Source organism: Dromiciops gliroides, chromosome 6 (assembly GCF_019393635.1).
Source record: "Dromiciops gliroides isolate mDroGli1 chromosome 6, mDroGli1.pri, whole genome shotgun sequence".
In the NCBI taxonomy this organism is placed as follows: Eukaryota; Metazoa; Chordata; class Mammalia; order Microbiotheria; family Microbiotheriidae; genus Dromiciops; species Dromiciops gliroides.
In genome coordinates, this window is record NC_057866.1 from 108,072,131 (window position 1) to 108,092,078 (window position 19,948).

Below are 19,948 nucleotides of genomic sequence, written 5' to 3' on the forward strand. Positions count from 1 at the left end.
AACTGGATGCCTGTGTTTAGTACAATGGACAAATGAATCTTGAAAGAGGTAGGAGCTCGAGGCCCAGCGTTTCAGCTCCATCAGACGGCTTTCAGAATCGGCAGGGAAAGAACTTGCCTTTCAGACAGAACAGTTCCTAAATATATCATCTTGTTTATATTAAGACTTGTCTCATTTCTTTGGTCCAAGCAGTCTCATCATACAGCCCTTCTTGTCACACCACCAATAAAAGAGTGAAGCCTACAAGGCTCCTACCAATTAGAGATTTTCATATTCCCTCACTCCAATGCAGATCAGCCAACAAGAGCTGGCCAGCTGGGGAAATCTGTCTGTCTGTCTCTTTCTTTCTTTCTTTCTTTCTTTCTTTCTTTCTTTCTTTCTTTCTTTCTTTCTTTCTTTCTTTCCTTCCTTCCTTCCTTCCTTCCTTCCTTCCTTCCTTCCTTCCTTCCTTCCTTCCTTCCTTCCTTCCTTCCTTCCTTCCTTCCTTCCTTCCTTCCTTCCTTCCTTCCTTCCTTCTTTCTTTCTCTCTCTCTCTCTCTCTTTCTTTTCCTTCCTTCCTTCCTTCTTTGTCTTCCTTAGGAAAATCAGCTTCTCATCATGAGAGAGATGTTGACCTGTGAGATTTGACCAATGGAATAACAGAGTCTTCATTGCTCTTTCTAGAATGGAAATAAGTTGCTCTCCGGTAGAATTTGTGCTGTTTTGTTTTTACCACTGAGACCAACACTGCATGCAGAATGATGCCAGAGCTGGGGCTTCATACTTCAGAGGGTGGACTAGCTGCCCTGTGAGGACCATTCAAGCTCCAAGATTTTTAGGATTTTATGAGGTTTGTCCCTAGAGATGCTAGTATTCACCCACAGATTTTAATAATCATTGTTTCACTCCTTCAGTCACTCAGTCTAAGAAGCACCACAAGGTGCCATTTAGGAGTCTATGATTGGAAGGGAGGGAAAAGCCAAAACAGCCAACTATAATAATGATCACATGGCAAACAATTTGTTTGCATAATTTCTTTTGTGTTTCCCCCCTCCTAAATTTAAATTGCTAAATTCCTTATTAGTTAACTTTTTAGATAATCTGATATTCTGAGAGTCTCTTGGTTGAATGTATTGTCCTGAATAGCTTTTCCATTCTCTTCTTTGGGGGCCAAGGGGCAGGCCTGCTCTTCTGAATTCAGAAGAGGCAGATGGGTTCACAAGATGTCAGATATAGCCTTCGGGACACAGAGAGCAGAGGGCACATGACAGTCCCACAGAAGATAGTGCCGGTTGGTCTTGGATTGATGCTATGGAGGCACAACTTTTGGGAGTCCCAAATTGCAGTCTGGGCTTTTAAATACCTTCCCATTTCTGAGCACCTAGATCCCGACTGAGGAAACCCAATTGGTTGTATTTTGGTTTTTGTTTTCTTTTCTGGGCCCAATCAGGAGTTCTGTTCTAGTCTCAGCAACACCTGGTTGTTTAAATTCTTTGCTGAGAATAAAAGGAGATTAATTCCTGAGTTCTTGAGAAATAAATTCCCCCGCTGGAGCTCTGCATGCTGTTGCATCCTGTAAATGCACACTGCATCTCAATGGGCAACCTAGGAACATAGGGGGATGATAAAGGCTTCCTCTAATATGATCTAAAACTCAAAGCAGGGTCTACCCAACACCCCCTAGGTGAAGAGCAGTTTTCAAGTCCCTTTGCTATTAAGCATCATCCAGAAAGGGCAGGTGATGTTGCCCTCTCTGCCACAGGCAGGGGTACAAACGTTCATCTCTCTGGGGCTGGGCTGGCTAGCCAGCAGATGACAAACGGGGTGATGTGTGGAGAGTGCATCCCTCATTTACATCACATGCATAATGTACTCACACCAGCTACGATATGAGATCTGTAGGCCTGGCAGTGTTGCCTAACACACATGGTAATCAGCGCATTTTCTTGAGCATGGCAGCGATGTGGGAACAAGGGGAAATAACTGCCGTAATGATGTTTCAAGCATTGTTCTGTTGTCATCCCTCTTGATGTGTTTGCTTTCCCTCTGAGTAAGACAAAGGAACCTTGAATTTAACAGAGTCAAACATGGCAAACGGAAAGACAGGCGTGCTTCAGAGATGCAGTGCCAGCCCAGGAAAACAGAGAACGGGGCCCTGGAGATCGGGTCAGAGACTTACAACTGTGAGGGAGCTTTAGGGTCAAACAGTTCTGCAGGTGCTTAGAGAGGCTTCCCCCAGGCTGGTGTAGACACACCACCAGAAATCAGTGACACACCTTGCAGTATAGGGTATGAGTATATACGTGTGCTTATATTTAATTCAGCTTCTGGGACAGATGTGTGACCTGGACAGAGAGTTCTCTGTCGCTCTCATTTTTGCACATATGAAACGTAGACGGAAGCCAACTCTGGTCATGAAGTTTCTAATTAAAAAATGAAGTAGAATGGGGTTTTCTTTCAAATGATCACCTGATAACTTAATTATCCTATTCTTTTACAACATTGTCCTGAGCCTATTAACAGCCTTATCATTTTCAGAAATTCAGTAAAGGGATCATAATTTCATAGCATTTCTTGCCTACATCGCTCAAGATTTTAGCAAGTATAGTCCTACATATATTTGACAAAGCAATTTGCCTGTCCTTGCTCTCCAGTCGTTTACAGTATTCTCAAATAACTCTTACACATGAGTTCAGTCAATAATTGGAAGCCCAGATGTTTGAACCAGATATAGCAGATACACTGGAGCTATATTTTAAATACAGCTCCTTTTCCTTTGTCTGCTAATCAGCTTCACAACGTTGCACTTGGCCATTTTCAGCTGTGCTCTAATTAAACCTGGAAGCGCATCTGGCACAGACACACCCTGCCCCACCTCCCGGCTTGGGAACACACACCCAAGCCTGCTTGCTCGCCTGGGCCCTTGCTGCACATGTGCTTGAGTGGGTGCGTTCCGGCCTGCCTATATTTCTTGCGATCGTCCAAGAAGAAAAGGAACTTTTTGAAGTTGAGCCCCGGCATCCTTTGTCCTTTTGAAGAAGGCATTTAATTCTAGGTTAGCCCCCTTCCCCCTTCTCCCCACCCCCACATTCATACTGTACATTTTATTTGGCAAATTGATCACTCCCAATGAAAAGCAAGACAGGGATTTCTGAGTTTAGTCTTCGAGCATATAACGAAGATTCTTTGTAAAAGAAATACAGTCTAGGACCCCAGAGTACTTCAGGGAACTGCATTTGGAAGTATGGGTGCAAGAAAGATTCTTATTCAGCCCCCAAAAGCACTTAAATCTTCCTTTGCAATTAGACATTTTCTCACAAAACATGCATTGTATTTTGTCCTGTGGAATATTTTCCTTTTTCACTTCTGTCTGGCCGTTTCTCCTATGTCATGGATCTCTGTCAGTTCTCCTTCTCTGACTCACAGAAGGAATGTAAGCAAGTGTAAGTCATTTTCCAGGAACCCAACCCGGCTAGACTGTTGTGAAGGCTCTTTTGGAGGTGCAGTGGATCCTGGTTCTGGTGAGGAGTTTTTTAATCTGTGTCTTATTTAGTCTGGCGTGCAGTGTGACACCACTTAATTGCATGTTATTTCGTGGTAACAACAGAGTAACTACATGTTAACTCTGTTGGAAGTAATGGTAATTATACAGTCATTGATATCAGTTCTCCCACATCTTTGGAGAACCATACAATTAACACATATCACCACAGTTGGGCACTCTGTCTTTTGTCCTATGTGAGATTACTGATACTGGAATACCCGTCTCTTTTTCTAGAATATTTAGGTGACCTATAGGTGTCCTTCCTTCGTCTTTAAAATAGCTTTCCAATTTTAGTAACAACTTGAAAAATGTGATTTAAAAAAATGTTAGTATAAACTGTGAAAGAAGGCTGCTTCTACTAATTATTAGATTTCGATCAATCAACCAAACATTTATTAAGGACCTATTATATGTCAGGCACTGTGCTAAACTCTTTAGATACAGAAAGAGTCAAAAGACAATCCCTGCCCTCAAGGAACTTACAATGGGACTCTGAAGTATGGCCAGTCTTTCATTTGAGGATTCTCTGGTCATCATGGATTTAATCTTTGACTTTTGAATTCAAGGGCTCTATTCTTAACCCCATTCTTGTCTTTGGATGAGACTTCACCTACAGAAATAGAGATGTGTTCTGTCCCAGACCCATCACTAACACATAGTGGCATCATCATGTCAGTTTCAGATTCCTTCTTCCTCTCTGTCTTCTTCTCCCTTCTAATTTCCACACACTCCTTCTTCCTCTCCCTCTAGTCTCCCTGCCACTGGATATTGGAGAGGATCCTAGATAGGTACTGATCAGACTTGGTCTGCAGTCCTGATTCTCCTACCTGTTAGCCCCTGATCCTGACCAACTCACTTACCCCTCTGAATCTTAATGCACTCACCTGTAAAAACAGATTTTAAAAATGCTTACCTGGATAATTATTTGCTAAGCCCCCCCCAGCCCTACCCTGCCCAATGCATGCTGATCCCTTGACCATGAGGACATCTACCAATACAATTTTTCTTCCCTTCCTAGTTCCGCTTCCCTGAGCAGGGCAGGAGGGCACAATGTAGTGTTTTGACTCACTCTCTGAGATCATTTTACCATTTACTTTCTGAGGTTGGTATTCTTTCACTAAGAAACTGTTGTCTGTGAATCCTTTAGAAAACACACTATTTCTATTAGCCGACCTCCTTTTTTTTTTTTTTAACCTTACAACTATTTTATCTTTAAACACCTAAGGTTCACCTTTGCTTTTTCTTTAGTATACCAGTTTTTCACCTTTGGAAGAAGCTGGTGTCTGCACAGTGAGGGGGCCACAGAAGATGATTTCTGAGGCCCCTCCCTGCTTCAACGTGCTATGCTCTCTGTTCCAAGACCCTTCTAGTCTGGACATTCTCTGACTGTTTGGCTTCCCCCAGAAGCTCTCAAGACCTCTTTGCGTCCACTACAGATACTGTTTCAGAGGTGGCAAACAAATGATTTTTGGCGAAGAAGTGTGACCATGGTTTGGCAAGCCTGCATGACAGACGGATTACTTTCTAACATTTTCCTTGAGAAGATGAATAATTGCACAGAGGCTTTCAAAAAATGCCATGGCAAAGTGATTTTTGCCAGTGTTGCTGCAGTGTGGGAGGGAGAGAAGGAGCCAGTCAAATTTGCTTCAAAACATCAGGCTGATGTCATGGAGGGAGAAGTAGACTGGGAGTCATCAGGGTCCTACAGACTCCAGCCCAAGTGTTCCTAGGAGGTGAGGGAAGGGCTAGATGGTGGTGTTGAGAACATAGCTGTTGTTTAACACAGAGTGATCATGGCCCAAACACTTCTATCTTCTCTTGGTTCTAAACCTCAGGCATCTCAAAGCCTGGCCTGTGCAAATGGCTTCCTCACAGTCACATATACACTGGGGAAGCTACTTAGGAACATAAGACAGCTCTCACCCTGCCCCTGGTCCGCTATCCCAGACACACTGATAGAAGTTCTCTGTCTTTTCTCTCTCTCTCTCTGTCTCTCTACCTTGACCTGCTTCTGTTAAAATCCCAGTTTCCACAATAAGCCTTTCCAATGCCCCTTGATCTTAGTGCCTTCCATCTATAATTATCTCTAATAAATTCTAATCAATCTTTCTTTCCTCCCTCGCCTCTATCTATTTCTCTCTCTATCTATCTACCTGTTCATCCATTTAGCTAACTAATCTTATTTGTACATAGTTATTTGTTATTTGTATCTTGGTTTGACAATTAGACAATGAGTTCCTTTTTTTTTCAGGGCAATGGGGGTTAAGTGACTTGCCCAGGGTCACACAGCTAGTGTCAAGTATCTGAGGCTGGATTTGAATTCAGGTCCTGAATCCAGGGCCAGTGCTTTATGTACTGCACCACCTAGCTGCCCCTGAGACAATGAGTTCCTTCAGAGTAAGGGGTGTTTTTGCTTTTCTTTATGTCCTCAGCACTTAGCCCAGTGCCTGACACATAGTAGGTGCTTTATAAATGCTAATTTACTGGGCAGCTAGGTGGTGCAATGGATAAAGCATGGGCCCTAGATTCAGGAGGACCTGAGTTCAAATCTGGCCTCAGATACTTGACACGTAATAGCTGTATGACCCTGGGCAAGTCACTTAACCCTCATTGCCCTGAAAAAAAAGGAAAAAAATGCTAATTTACTTGATTTGACAATCAGTACTATAGGTAAAAAACCTTTAGACTTTCCTTGTGTTTTAAAAAAAATACAAATGAATTATTTTGAATAAAATCACACTAAAATTAAAATATATTTTAAATTATTCATCTTCTACTTTTTATACCATATGCTATGCATATAATAATATGTGGCATAAAGTATACATATATATTTTTTAAAGTCATAATTATTATCTGAAACTTAGCTGCCGATTTTGGCGAAAACAACTGCCCAAGGTGATCATATTGGACAGAAATGTTGCTCTGTGTCTCATTCCTATATCCTTGTTTTTATGCTCAGAGCAAAGGTGATAAAGTATTATTAGCCACTTATATAAATCTACTTAACCAGGTTTTATAATTTTTGATGGTATGTTGAATTTTAGTGGGATTCTGTATCATTTTACCAGAGGATTTTCTATGAATTTGTTCCTGAGTCAAGCAGTGAATAAGGATGTGTTCCGAGACAGCTCTGTATCATGCCTTTGTGCTCCATTAAGAGTTGGAAACCGCATGAAAGTGGTAGTCTGCCGACCACACAACTGGTTGTGCTTAAGTCTGAACGCTTCATAACTCTAACTACTGGGGAGTTGCAAACTTATAAATAACCTTGCAATTGGTTAAAAACCATATTGAAACCATATGAACAGAGACATAAAGCATTTGCTTCAGGGAGTTCAGTAAGTACCATATTTCTGATGAATATAATTTGATTCGGTACTTTTTGAGCCTTGTAGTGACCATTGGTGTCACACAGATGTATTCAGGACTAATGCTGCTTTGTGATTTGGCTCCTCTTGGGGGGAATGACTGAGTATTGAATGTGTTGTAGAGAATGGGCATGGTGGGGCAGCTATGTGGCACAGTGGATAAAGCACTGGCCCTGGATACAGGAGGACCTGAGTTCAAATCCGGCCTTAGATATTTGACACTAACTGTGTGACCCTGGGCAAGTCACTTAACCCTTATTGCCCCACAAAAAAAAAGAGAAAAGAGAATGGGCATGGTGGTATCCTTGGTGGAGTGGATGGAGAGTCCTGTCAATGCTGTGGGAAATTGTGTTTTGGAGTCTTGGAATGATTTTCTAAGCTGAAGATCAATTTTTTCAATATCTAATTAATAGGGCATCTAGATAGTGCAGTTAATAGAGTGCCAGTCCTATGGTCAGGAGGACATCAGTTCGAATCAGGCTTCAGATACTTTGTAGCTGTGTGACCTTGGACAAGTCACTTTATTCTATTTGACTCACTTTGCTCATCTGTAAAATGAGCTGGAGAAGGAAATGACAAACCACTCCAGTATCTTTGCCAAAAAAACCCCTCAAATTGGGTAACAAAGAATCAGATACAACTAATGGGTCAAAAAAGTCAATTGATACACTTACTATGTGCCAGGCACTATGCCAGGCACTGGAGATATTAAAGATAAAAATGAAACACCTATTGTTCTCAATGAGCTTACATTCTTAGGAAGAAACAAGGTGTGTGTGTGTGTGTGTGTGTGTGTGTGTGTGTGTGTCTATGTATATACATAGACACACACAATACAAAATATAAACAAAGTTAATTTGGTAGGGAGAGGGTCCCAAAACCCCAAAACCCACAGAGGACAGAGTCTGTGATAAGATGAGGCTTGAAGTGAGCTAGGGGGTTCCAAGATGTAGAGGTGAGGAAGGATAGCCTTTCAAACATGGGGGACAGTTTATACAAAGGCATGGAGGTAGGAGATGAAGCAATGCCCATGGGCAACAACCCCTATGATACATGGTAAAGAAGAAGCTATAGGGATATGAGAGGCACTTAGTGGTGATGTGTTTGGAGCCAGGACATCTGGGTTTAAATCCTACCTCAGTCACTTAGTAGCAATTAACTAGGTATTCATGGGCAAATCAATTGCTATCTAAGATGCTAAGTTTCTTCATCTCTTATATGGGCCCAATTTATGTGCCATTCATATCTGTACTGCTTACCTTATGGGTCTCTTGTGAGGAAAGGGCTTTGCTAGACTTATAACCTCATATGAACATAAGAAATTATTGGTCAGCTCCAGTGTTATAAAAAAGGGTCTGGCAGCCTTTGTTGTGCCAGGCTGTGCTACAACATTCTGGGGAGCTATGCTAGGGTTTTTGTTGTTATTGTTGTTGTTGTTTATTTGTTTGTTTGTTAGGTATCAGGTATGGGTCCCCAGAAAAATATTCAAGAAATGTCACTTGTCTTCATCTTCTGTGAGGATTCTTTGGGTTTCAATCCTACCTGGGCAAGGGGAAAGATATTTGTCCCACATACATGGGAGACTCAGCCCAGAGCAGCAGTTCTATGTTGGGGAAAGCAGCTGTCTGTCCATGCTCAGAACTTTTCTTAGTTCTGAAGAGGAAAGCATCATGTAATTCTAGAAAAGATAAAAGAAACTGTACTTGTCTTCTATTTCTGGTTTCTCCACTTATCTGGGAGCTTGGGTAGTTTTCTGGACTCCAAACATCAGTTTCCTCATATATAAAGTAATTAAGGGTCTGGACTACATGTTCTCCCAAACCTCTTCTAGTTCTGTGGTTCTGGTTCACCCCTTCGTGTGAATTAGCCTATGTTTCTGTGGCCCCAAAGTTATTTCTTTATAATAGCCTTGCAAGGTGAACAGCAGAAACATTATTATACCCATTTCCCAGATTGTGGTAAGAAGTACAATCGTATAGTAGAGAGAGAACTGGACTTGGGAACGGGGAGAGAGGGATTTAAGTCCTAAATCAGGCACACACTGGGTAGGAGACCCTGGGCATGTCTGGAGCTCTCCGTGTTCTGAGAAATTCTCTATGTCTTGGAGAGAAAGCACCAACATGCATTGGTAGGAGTTTGCTCATCTAGGGAGCTTCTTATACCAATGAAATCACAGGGACAGTCCTTGTCCCTCTCTCTGACACTATCCCAGCCCTAACTCTATGTCTTCTTACAGCTGCCAGGATCCAGAGAATCAGATTCCAAGCTAGGAGGGATCATCACCTAGTCCATATTGTCCAGGGGTTCTCTGCCTTTTCTGTGTCATGGACCTTTCTGGCAGTCTAGTGACAACTTCTCAGAAGAATATCAAAATGCGCAAGATACAATCCATGTGTTATAGTCACACAGCAATGGGCTCATTTCTAATGATTGGAAGATTCTAATTTGGCATTAGAGTGGAAGTTCAGGGTTGGGGAGTAGTGAGAAATGGGGATAGATAAGTTAGAGCAGGCCTTGAAAGCCAGGCATAGGAGTCTGCCCTTGACATAGTGGGAAACAGGAAGTTATTAAAAGGGTTTTTTGTTTTGTTTTGGTTTGGTTTGGTTTTTGAGTGGCAAGCAAAACTCTCAAAGCAGCGCCCAGGGAAGATCAGTCGGGCATCGGGATGCACAGTGTTCTGAAGTAGGGAGATTCAGGAGACTGGGAAGTCACCTAAGAAGCTCCTGTAGTCTGGGTGTATGGTCATAAAAATGTGGATGGTGTCAGTGGGAATGGAGAGGGTGATTCCAAGAGAAGAACTGATAGGACTTTGAGGGCTAACTGTATAGAGGAGATGAAGGGGTAAAAGGCTACAGGGGTCTCTCAAAGGCAGAGATCTCTACAAAGATTCCTCAAAGGAGATGGTTCCTCACCTCTTTGTGTCATGGGACCCCTTTGATAGGCTAGTGAAGCCTGTGGACCTCTGCTCACAATCATGTTTCTAAATATATAAAATAAAATACACAGGATTACAAAAAGAAAAATCGTTATATTGATATCACTATTACAAAAACAAACAAAAGAGACCTCAGGTTAAGAACTCCTGCTTTGAGATTTGATTCTTGGCTGACAAAGAATGTGTGGATTACCTTTGACAAGAGACAGGGAAGTTAGGAATTGGAATTAGTCTGGGGGCCAGATTAGTTTGGTTTTGATAGGATGTTAGATGATTCTGGAGATAAGGGATGGGGGCTGGGCCTGTGATTTCACTGATGTGGAGAACCCCTAAGGAGGAATTCCCTCCTCCAATGTAGGCCAGCATCTCCCTCTGTAACTTATAGTCTATGGAGTTGTGCAGGACAGAGAGGCTCAGGGCCACAGAGCCAGTATGTGTCAGAAGTGGGTCTGGACCCCAAGTGGATTTAGCTCTCTGTCCACTATGCCCCACTTTCTGATGCTAAAACATAATAGGGGAAATATTCAATAGGCAGGTAGGGAACATGTGGAATGACTGAAGATACAAAAATAGGTGATGTCTCAATATTTTGAAGGGATTTGTGAATTTCCATTGAGATTAGCCATACAATTTTGTCTCCATTTCTTTCATATACTTCTGCTCCCAGGAGAAAAATCAAATATGAATGGTAGGGATATAATATCATCCTCTACTCCAAATCTCATGTTATAGTGGGAAGAGGACTAAGCAGAAAGTCTGGAGATCTGGGTTCTAGTTCCAACTTGTCATGTGACTTTGGGCAAGTTCTTTCCTCTCTCTAAGCCTCAGTTTCCCCATCTGTAAAATGAGAGAGTTAGATGACATCTGAGGAGTCCTCTAGCTCTCATGCTGTGATTATGCAGTCTTTGCTTCTGATTTACAGATTTATTAAATCTTATGGTTAAATTTTGGAACTTAATCCAGAATTCCCATGAATTTAAATAAAAAGGCCTGCACAAATCTCACAAAGTACATGGCACATTTTAAGTTTGAGAGCACTAGAGACCAGCAGTTTTTGTTTATTGTCTCCTCTATATAAACAGAATATAGATGGCAATTAACTAATAACCAACATATGGGTTTATTTAAGACAGTTAGTGTAGAGTAACCTAATTATATTATATTTTACATGTGAAGACAAGATGAGATAGTTATTTGTACCCATTGTAACTAGAATTATTGTCTGTAGCCTACATAGATATACATGCATGTATATATATATATATACACACACACACACACATATACACACTGCCCCTCTGATCCCTTGGGTGTTTGCACTGTGGTGTTTGTGAATGCTGTGTATTAAGTCAATATTTAGAAACTGGCTTTTGGGGAGGAAAAACAAAAGGTCGCTTACTGCCTCTGAACTAAGACTCTTGAAACTGAGGACAATTACATCATTGTCCAACTACCTGGGCTTAAATAAAATAGATTTGTTTTTGTAAAAACTATTAAAAATTTTTTAAAAGAACATCCAAGGTGTCTGGCATTTTCCATCTTAGTCTTTAATGTCAGTTTCAGATGCAGGGAAGGGGAGCATGGGGAAATCATTTGAAGCCCGGGTACAGCCCGATTGCGCTGGGTAATCCAGAAGGGAGGGGTGCCCGGTGTATGATTCCATCCCATTTATTGTTCTTTGGAAGATGGCTGCAATCAGTCATCTTCTTGCATATGGTTTGAAAAAAGCCTGTCTCGCTGGCAAGTAAACTGTTATTTAAGCACAGCATCCACTCTACTCCTGAAACAGTTTTGCCAAACTTATCCAAGTATTCTCCCATGCTTAAAGATGATATAAATATCATTTATAGCCAGCCGTTTGCTTCAGCCTATATGGAATGTCTTCCTGCTCCCTTGATCTAAGTGTCCCAGTTTACATTATAGTCTTTATTGCCTTGGTTTGATGGAGTGATCAGTAAAAATTTAATGACTCTATAAAATAATAAAAATGTCATTAATTTACCACGGATCTCAGATGCAGGGGCTGTAAAGTTACATTAATAAACAGAATATTTTTTTTACAACAAAAAGCATTGTTACGTGGGAACATATAAATAACACACATAAATTTAAGAGCAATTTTACTGTTAGCACACACATTATTATGGAATAGCCAATAAGTGTATAAAACATAGTATATAAAATTTTATTAAAATATACTGTGCGCATCAAAAATTCAGCTTTTATCTAAGTGCAAAGAAAAGCCATTATTGTGTGCTTACTGGTTCACGGTTCTTCTTTCCCCAAGATCACAATTTTACATTTGTTGCCAGTCACAGGAAGTTGCCTGCGTTTGTGGAAGAAAACCACCCCCCGATTCTTCCCGATCATCCCAAATCCAGGCTTGCCCTGTGCCTGGATGCAGAGGCCAAATCTGTCAGAAGCTGTCCCTGCTGTGGAAGTGAGGGGAGAAGTTAAAAATAATGCCCAAGGGGTTGGATGGTTTGTTCAGTGACTCTGGAAATCAGGGATAATAATGTAGCAGTCTATCTGTCATCACTGAGCCAGCCCAGCATTGGCTGGACTAATCCGTGAAGATGATGGATGGAACTGGCTTGTGGCCTGTAACGTTTAACATTCATCAGCTCTCACTAAAGGGGGCTTTATCATTTAAATATCTTTATTTAATATGCAACATCTACCTCATACATCACAATTTCAAAGCACTTAGAGAGCCAACAGGCCTACCAACACAGCGGAGCAGACTTTAATTTTTTTCCATAACTTTTATGTTGCCTGCATGTTTGTGACTGACAATGCATAAATAAGTGTCTAATCATGGCCCAGCACGTAAAAATGAACATTCCGCTGCCAGGCAGAAAGCCTGGGTGTTTGTCCTAGGAGTGGGGTTGGGGGGTTGGATGTGGGGGTGGGCAGGGGAGCAGGATGAAATTATCAATGAAACTTATCACAATTTTCAAATTGTCTACAAATATCCTAGCCTCAAGGAGAACTTCTAGGGTGGGAAGAAAATGGGAGTTAGCAAACGGTTTGCCACACGCAGTCCACATGTTCTTGCACTGGCAGAATTCTCAATAGACCCTGGTCCTAAAGTTGACATGTTGTGGAATGTAAATCTTTCTGCATATGTGGCCGTATCCACTATTTATGAGTCTCGATGTCCAAACTCCACCAGAGCAGGCTTGGTTTAACTCAGCTGCTCAGAGTCAGATACATATTCTCTTCCAGTGACCGGACACTCTACCGTTTGCTGTGGTATGGCTGGCAATGAAATATTCTCCACTGGTCTTTGAAGCAAGGCCGAATGGGTGTCTTTCTTCTGGGGAGCTCAGGAAAGCTTCTCTGTCAGAGCATAGCTTCATAGTCTCTTTCTGTAGGCTTAGAGGCAAGCATTAATATTGGAAAATTGAAAACGTTGTACACTGGTCAAAACCATCTCATCTGTGATTTATTTTTCCCCATATTGAATGAAAGCTTTGTGGGTTGTTTTTTCTTTAGCCAAAATATTGATATCTTACGAGAAAGGTTCCCTGCAGAAGAATTTGTTTTGAATGAAGTGAGAGAAATGAATGATTTCAAGGCCATTTAGAATGTATGTGGAAACATGCGTGTGTGGATGTATGCTCATGTTGGCGAATAGTGACTCCAAATTTCTTTCATTATCATTAAAAACAGGCTCATAGGACTGAATTGTGAGAGTACTTCATATTTTTTTTTAAAGAAAAGATATTATCATCATGTAAGCTTTGTTGTCTTAGGATTTTACATACCATGGCATGTAATTTTCCCTCTTCTCCTTCCTTGTCAAAATATTGATATTCTTTCAGGAACTTATTTTATTTTATTTTTTAATGGGGAATATTTCCCGGTAAAATCAAAGAGAATGACTGACTTGGAAAGATCCTTGAAATATGCATATTGATGGGTAGCGTGGTCTGTTGATTTTCAGAGTAGAAAGTTGTTCTCCCCCCTTGCAAAAACACTGCAAAGGTTGTTCTGCCAAGCAGATTGCAGGTGTCATGGCAGAACTCCTTTTGCATTTAACACAGGAGAAAGCATTCAAATGCAAATGTTTGCAATGAGAAACAATGTGATAAAAAGGTTGAATATTTTCCTCTCTGGGTTCTTAGGGTTGCTTTAATTTTTTTTTTCTTCCTTTCCCCTCCTGTAAATCTAAGCCTTAGCACCTGAACATTGAGATGTTAGAAATGGCTGTCCCCATGAATTACATATAATCTTTGGCTGTTGACATTTACTGCATGTTGCTTGCTTTTGCATCGGGACAGTAGGCCTTGCACACTTAGCTACCCATGCACAGTTGCATTTTTATAAAAGAAGTCCTCACCGGATCATACTATGGGTTATACTCTTGATCTCTTATTCACCTTTTTTTTTCCAGAGGTCATATCTAGGAAAGCTGTCCCACTTCTGCCTCAGTCTTCCTCCTTAGCCTTTACCCTACTTGGAAAAATGAAGGGTCGTCATTTTTTGTGTGTGTGTGCCTGCTGTTCCCCAACCCAAATGGTCCTCAGATAACTTCACCACCTAGAAATTCTCCAGCAAGCGAAGGCTGGTAGAGTCAGGTTTGCGCTGTGTCTTCCTTCAGTGCCAATTTAAACATATTCTCTGCTGAGGGGAACGGGGAAAGCTTCCTGCACAATTTGACTGATGGGAATTAATTATAGAAATATAATGATATTCAAAAAATAATCATATTAGAAAGCACAAACGTATTGAGACTGTACAAATGAGGCACAACAGCTATCAAGTGATTGTATGTTTGCTCTTTAAGTATATTTCCAAGTTTCTAAACATCTCGGCGAAGAGAAAACTCAGAGCGTTTCCATCAAATGCCTAGCATGGCTCAGTACGGAACTAGGTCACTGAACAATAGACTGAACAGCAATCGGCACTCCGGGGCTGCATAATACATTAGGAAGAACATGCAGAAGCTGGGCCAGTGTGGAGCTGGGAGCTGGTACTTCATGTCTCTAAATTCAAGCTGACATGACATTTAATATTGTTTCATAGTAATGCACCACAAGGTTTCGTTCATTCACAAGTACAACATAATGCCAAGTTTTAGTCTAAAGAAACAACAAGGCTTGAGGTGGAGGTGTGTGTGTGTGTGGGGCGGGGTGTCAGGGAAAACAGGACTTCTGCTGTTGCAAACAAGAACGTTAAATTAGTAATAACCACTGAACACTTTGCCACTGATATGCAGGGAGGGCTGCTGCCAGGAGTCCCATCGTGCAACGTTGGCCCCTTGGAGCGTACTAGGCCCTGAATCCTTTGAAGAACTGGGTTAACAAGTAAACTGCCTTTCTTTCCTTTTTCCTCTCTCATTGGCAGGTCCCATGCAGGTCTGAACTCTCCCGGGCCCCCTGCTTTGCTAGGAGCAGTGGTCTCTTCTTCGCTTCCCGTAGAGGCTCAGTTCAAACTCCTAGGCAAAATAATAGTACCCACGATGACGCTGTCATCTGCTATTCCTCCTTTGAAATATTTGTCTTTGAAAGCCTCTTGCATAAAATTCAGACTTGTATTTCCTCAGGAGTACAAATGCAAACTGTGATCTCTAAATGGTAAAAAACGCCTCTCCCATTAAACTTCGCAGTGTGTTTTAATAGGGATTGCTCTTTCAAGTTCCGCGTTTGAGGCTGGAAGAGGCCGATTGGATTCCTTTTCATTGAAGGGGGAAAGCCAACAGAGGCTCGCAGTCTGGTCCAGAGCTCACAGGGTTCCTGGCTGTGGTTTTTGGCCATTACCTGAGCTATCCTTAATATGACCCATGTGCCAAACTGGCCGGAAGTGGCTGCACCAGATTCCAAGCTTTCCATAGCTGGAGTTAGTCATAGCCAGTGTTTCAAAATCTGTGCTTTTCACCTATTGAACAAGAAAACAATGAAAGTGGGAGAAAATGTGGCTGTTCCTCAGCTTAATGGGTTTTCTTCTTTCTTCTAGGAGAGAACACGTTTTGAGAATCTGGGCCCCCAGTTAACAGGGAAATCAAATGAAGATGGGAAACTGGGCCCAGGAGTCATTGATCTGACCCGGCCTGAAGATGCAGAGGGTGAGTTGCTGCTTTGGCACCACTGGTCTTTGCTTGCTGCTCCAAAAATGTTTAGTCATGCATGACTGGTAAGCTAGGATGGACTTTGTTAGGAGCCCTCGGCTGGATATCGGGGCAAAGGAGTAGACAAGTGTTCAAGCCTGTCCTTCTTTACTGCCTTGTGGTATGGGGGGGGTGGGGTGGTGGAGATGAAGAACACAAGTACAGAGCTCTATCTCCCAGGGCGCCTTGATGGTGCCTTTTGTGTCATTTGGGTGTTTTAATGAAGTGCCCCACCTCCATCTGAGGGTAGAGAATTCTGTTTGTTCTCCCAAGAAAAATGTGCCAGAGTGATTCTGACTCTGAATCAAGGATGGCTGGACTGAGCAAAGCCCATCTTTAGGAAGCAGCCAGCGTTCTGTAGCAGCATGCCCATCTCTGCTCACTCCAGAGTGCTGGTTTGCTTAGCCTAATGCTGAGAGCTGTGAAGACCTGCCTGCCTGAGGGACCCCAAAGTTTGTCACGAGATCCAGGTCCTTTTCTGGGGTTTGCTTAAACCCACATCAATAAATCAGTAGGATCTGCTCCCCAGGGAGAAAAGCTGCCCAGTTATTGACTGTGTCATCATCACAGAGACCTGGCTGCTTTTCCCGTTAGCCTTTCCTTCAGCCAAAACCCTCCCACCAGTCAGAGAAGATTAATCTGTTCTTTTCAGTGTAACACAATACTCACTCCTGTCTCTGGCCCCAAGTGGAATTCCTCCTTTGGCCTCCCTGGCCCCCTTTAAACCACAGCACGGCTTCTGTGGCCTGAAACATTTCTAGGCAGCAGACAGAACTGCTGGACGGGGCTCAGGTAAGCAGCCCAGGGGCCAGGGGCCGAAGCACTCTGAGATATCGCTGCTTAGGATCAGGGCAGACTTCAAGAAGTTTCCAGAAAGCTGTCCCCTCCTAAGATGGCAGAACAGGGCAGTATTTGGTTACAGTGCTGGGCACCTCATTGTCGCCTGGGAAATATCTGGTTGATTTCAATTCAACCTTGTGTCAGGCCTTGGAGATACAAAGATAGATATGGCACAGGTCCTGTTCTCAAGGAGCTTACATTCTAATTTGGGAAGGACAACTGCATCAACAACCATGATGCAAGGGAGGAGAGCTCAATGAGAAAGAGATCACTTTCACCAGTTGTTTGTTTGTTTGTTGTTGTTGTTTGGTGGGGGGGGCTGGGGAGAGACTCTAAGGAGGAGGCAGCATCTGAGCAGGGCCTTGGAACAAGGGAGCTATTTCAATAGGAGAAGTCCAGAATAGGAGAGGAAGCCATTCCAGGGATGGAAAACTTAGCACAAACAAAGGTATAGAGGAGAGATACAACTAGAGCAGGGTATTGGGGACTTTGTCCCAGGGTGCCAATTTTTGAGATGACTGACGGCATTTGCTGTCTTTAAATTGTGTAGAAACAATAGCATACAGCACCTCGCTACCAAGAAGAATGTGTAAAAATAGGAAGCTACCAGATAATATACTTTTGCTCTCTCTCAGAAAAACAAAACAGAGAAGCCCAGCTATCACATTCCAGATGAGCTCTTCTTCAAACCAGCCTGCTACCCATAAGAATAAGTGGCCCACCTTAAATAAGCTAATTTGAGGGCATTTCACAGTCCTTACCTAGGCATGGTTCGTGCTGCCCCAGGTGCAGAAATTGCTAGCTATGTCTCTGACACAGAACTGGGGGTGGGCAGAGATGAAAGAGAATAGCCCCCTGGATTTGGGATAGAGAGGAAATGAAAGGGAATAGATGAAATAACACTATACAGCTATGCTGGAACCAGATGAGGGGGACCTTGAATGCCTTGATTAAAGGTTTATCCTTTATTTGGCAGGAAAGGTGGACTGCTGAAGGTTTTGGGGTGGGAAGTGACATGATTAATACAGAGGATTATAGAGGAGAGAGGAGGAAAGCAGGAAAACAAAAACAAAAACCAACCCAACAGTTAAAAGACTAACAACTATCTAAGTGAGAAGAAATAAGGGCCTTAACAAGGGTGAGGGAAGGGGCGAGATGCAAGATATATATATATATGAAGAATGGCTCATGCATTTAGGTCACCATTATCATGAATTGCCCAGAGGAAGCATTTCAGTCTAGGATCAACCAGTACAGCTCACTGTGTATCAGCTCCCCTGTTGACCATCAGGCTACTTAAAATGTCTTAGAAACTAGATTCAGTCTCAGAGGCAGGTCTCAATTCTGATCACTGTTCATTGGCCACAGCTTTGTTGCTGGTCCATTTTGTCTAGCATAATTGCAGAGTGGAGAAGTCATTTCAATATGTGGCATATCTGTCTGTCCCGTCCATCCATCCATCTATTCATCCATCTATCTATCAATATCATATATAGCATGCATTTTATAGCACTTTTGAGGCACTTTCATTGGTAGAGGGATCCCCTCATGAGGAAATCCCTCTATCTATGCAGATTGGTACCTGTCCTGTAGTCGAGGGTCTTAGAGCAGGGAGAGATGAATCGATTTTTCTAAGGTTAATAGCAACTCTGTGTGTGTGTGTGTGTGTGTGTGTGTGTGTGTGTGTGTGAGAGAGAGAGAGAGAGACAGAGACAGAGACAGAGACAGAGACAGAAAGAGAGACAGAGACAGAGACAGAGAGACAGACAGAGAAACAGAGAGAGACAGAGACAGAGACAGAGAGAGACTGGACATGAACCCACTATGGGATGCTTGGGATCTGCTCAGTTGGGCACAGGCTTGGTAGCCATGGAGACCTGCATTCTCTTCCTGGCTCCAAAGCCACCTCCTGCAGAGATGTGGGGCATATGCTGTTCACCTCTCCTCACCCCTGCTCTGATCTGGAAAGTGGGCATAAATAGATCCAGTTGCTTCTCAGCAATGCCGAGAGAATCTGGTGGGTGGTCTCAGTTGCTTTGAAGATCAGGAATCAGTGCATGGACAGTAAAGACAAGCTTCCGGACACTCTCCATCATGAAAAGCAAAAAGCATGAGAATCTCACCATCTTTTATCAGCTGAGTACAATAAAAGTGGTGAGAGTCCGTAAGGGCAACCACATATTCACTGTACCCTAGATATGTGATTTCTTCCTGAAACAAGTGTCTAGGGTTTTGGGGGGCAAAATTCTTGTGACCTTCCTTAGTGTGGCCCATTTCCCTTTGCCTATATATAGTAGCATGTGTCACCCACCACCTCTCCTGTTACTGTACCATACATACCGAGCAGCCTCACATGACACGGTGTAACTTTAGAAGGACTGTAGTGGCCTGGGCACTGCCGGAGCGTGTGAAATCTTTTCCTCAGAAGCCAGCCCTGGGTTGCCATTGAGGCCCTGTGTACCTTGGGGGGAATGTGAGTTCATGAATGGAGTCCGGTTACCTGCCTTAGTGCCTACAGAAGCAAGATGCCTTTGTAAGGGGGTGCTGGGATGGGAGGTGGCAGCAGAGGCAGGGCACTGCGGGGGGAGGGGAGGTGCCTTCTGCTGGCCGCTCGGAGGCATTCCCTGGCACCTGCTCAAACCGAGGCCCATTGCTTGGCCTGTTGCAGTCAAATGAGCTGAGTTACAGTTAATATGAAAGTCTGTACAGGCCCACATAGTAATGTCTCCATGTTCACAGTCTCACAGAGAGCCAAATCAGGAATCTTGGGAATTATCTGGTTCAACCTCATCATTTTGCAGATTAGAAAACTGAGGCCCAGAGAGAACAAGAGATTTGGTTAAATCAAAAGGCTGATGAGTAGTTGAGTGAGGTTTCAAACCCAAGTCTTCTCATTCCCTATCTTATATGCTTTCCCAGTAAGGTGTCTTTAATGTGTGGTGTGTGCGTGCGCGTGCACGCGTGAGTGTCAACACGAGTGTGTCTTATGCCACCCATTTCGAAGTCTGGTGAAGTAAGGTCCTGGACCCCTTCTCAACAAGGTGTTTTTAAATGTGGAAAGCAAGTACATGGAAGTACCAAGGAGACCAGTTGTGTTGGCATGGAGCCCCTGCTTTTGTCCAGTATATAAGGAGAACTCAAGGCCATTTGGTGGGAGCAGATCCCCC

The 19,948-nt window shown here is 42.8% G+C and overlaps 1 protein-coding gene across 1 annotated transcript in view; it reads left to right on the plus strand.

The window, feature by feature from the left end:
• Positions 1-19,948, plus strand: part of SOX6 (SRY-box transcription factor 6) — a 375,577-nt gene that overhangs the window by 307,877 nt on the left and 47,752 nt on the right. The window contains 1 exon segment of the mRNA XM_043971912.1: positions 15,791-15,899. Within this exon segment, the coding sequence (XP_043827847.1) occupies positions 15,791-15,899 (109 nt within the window).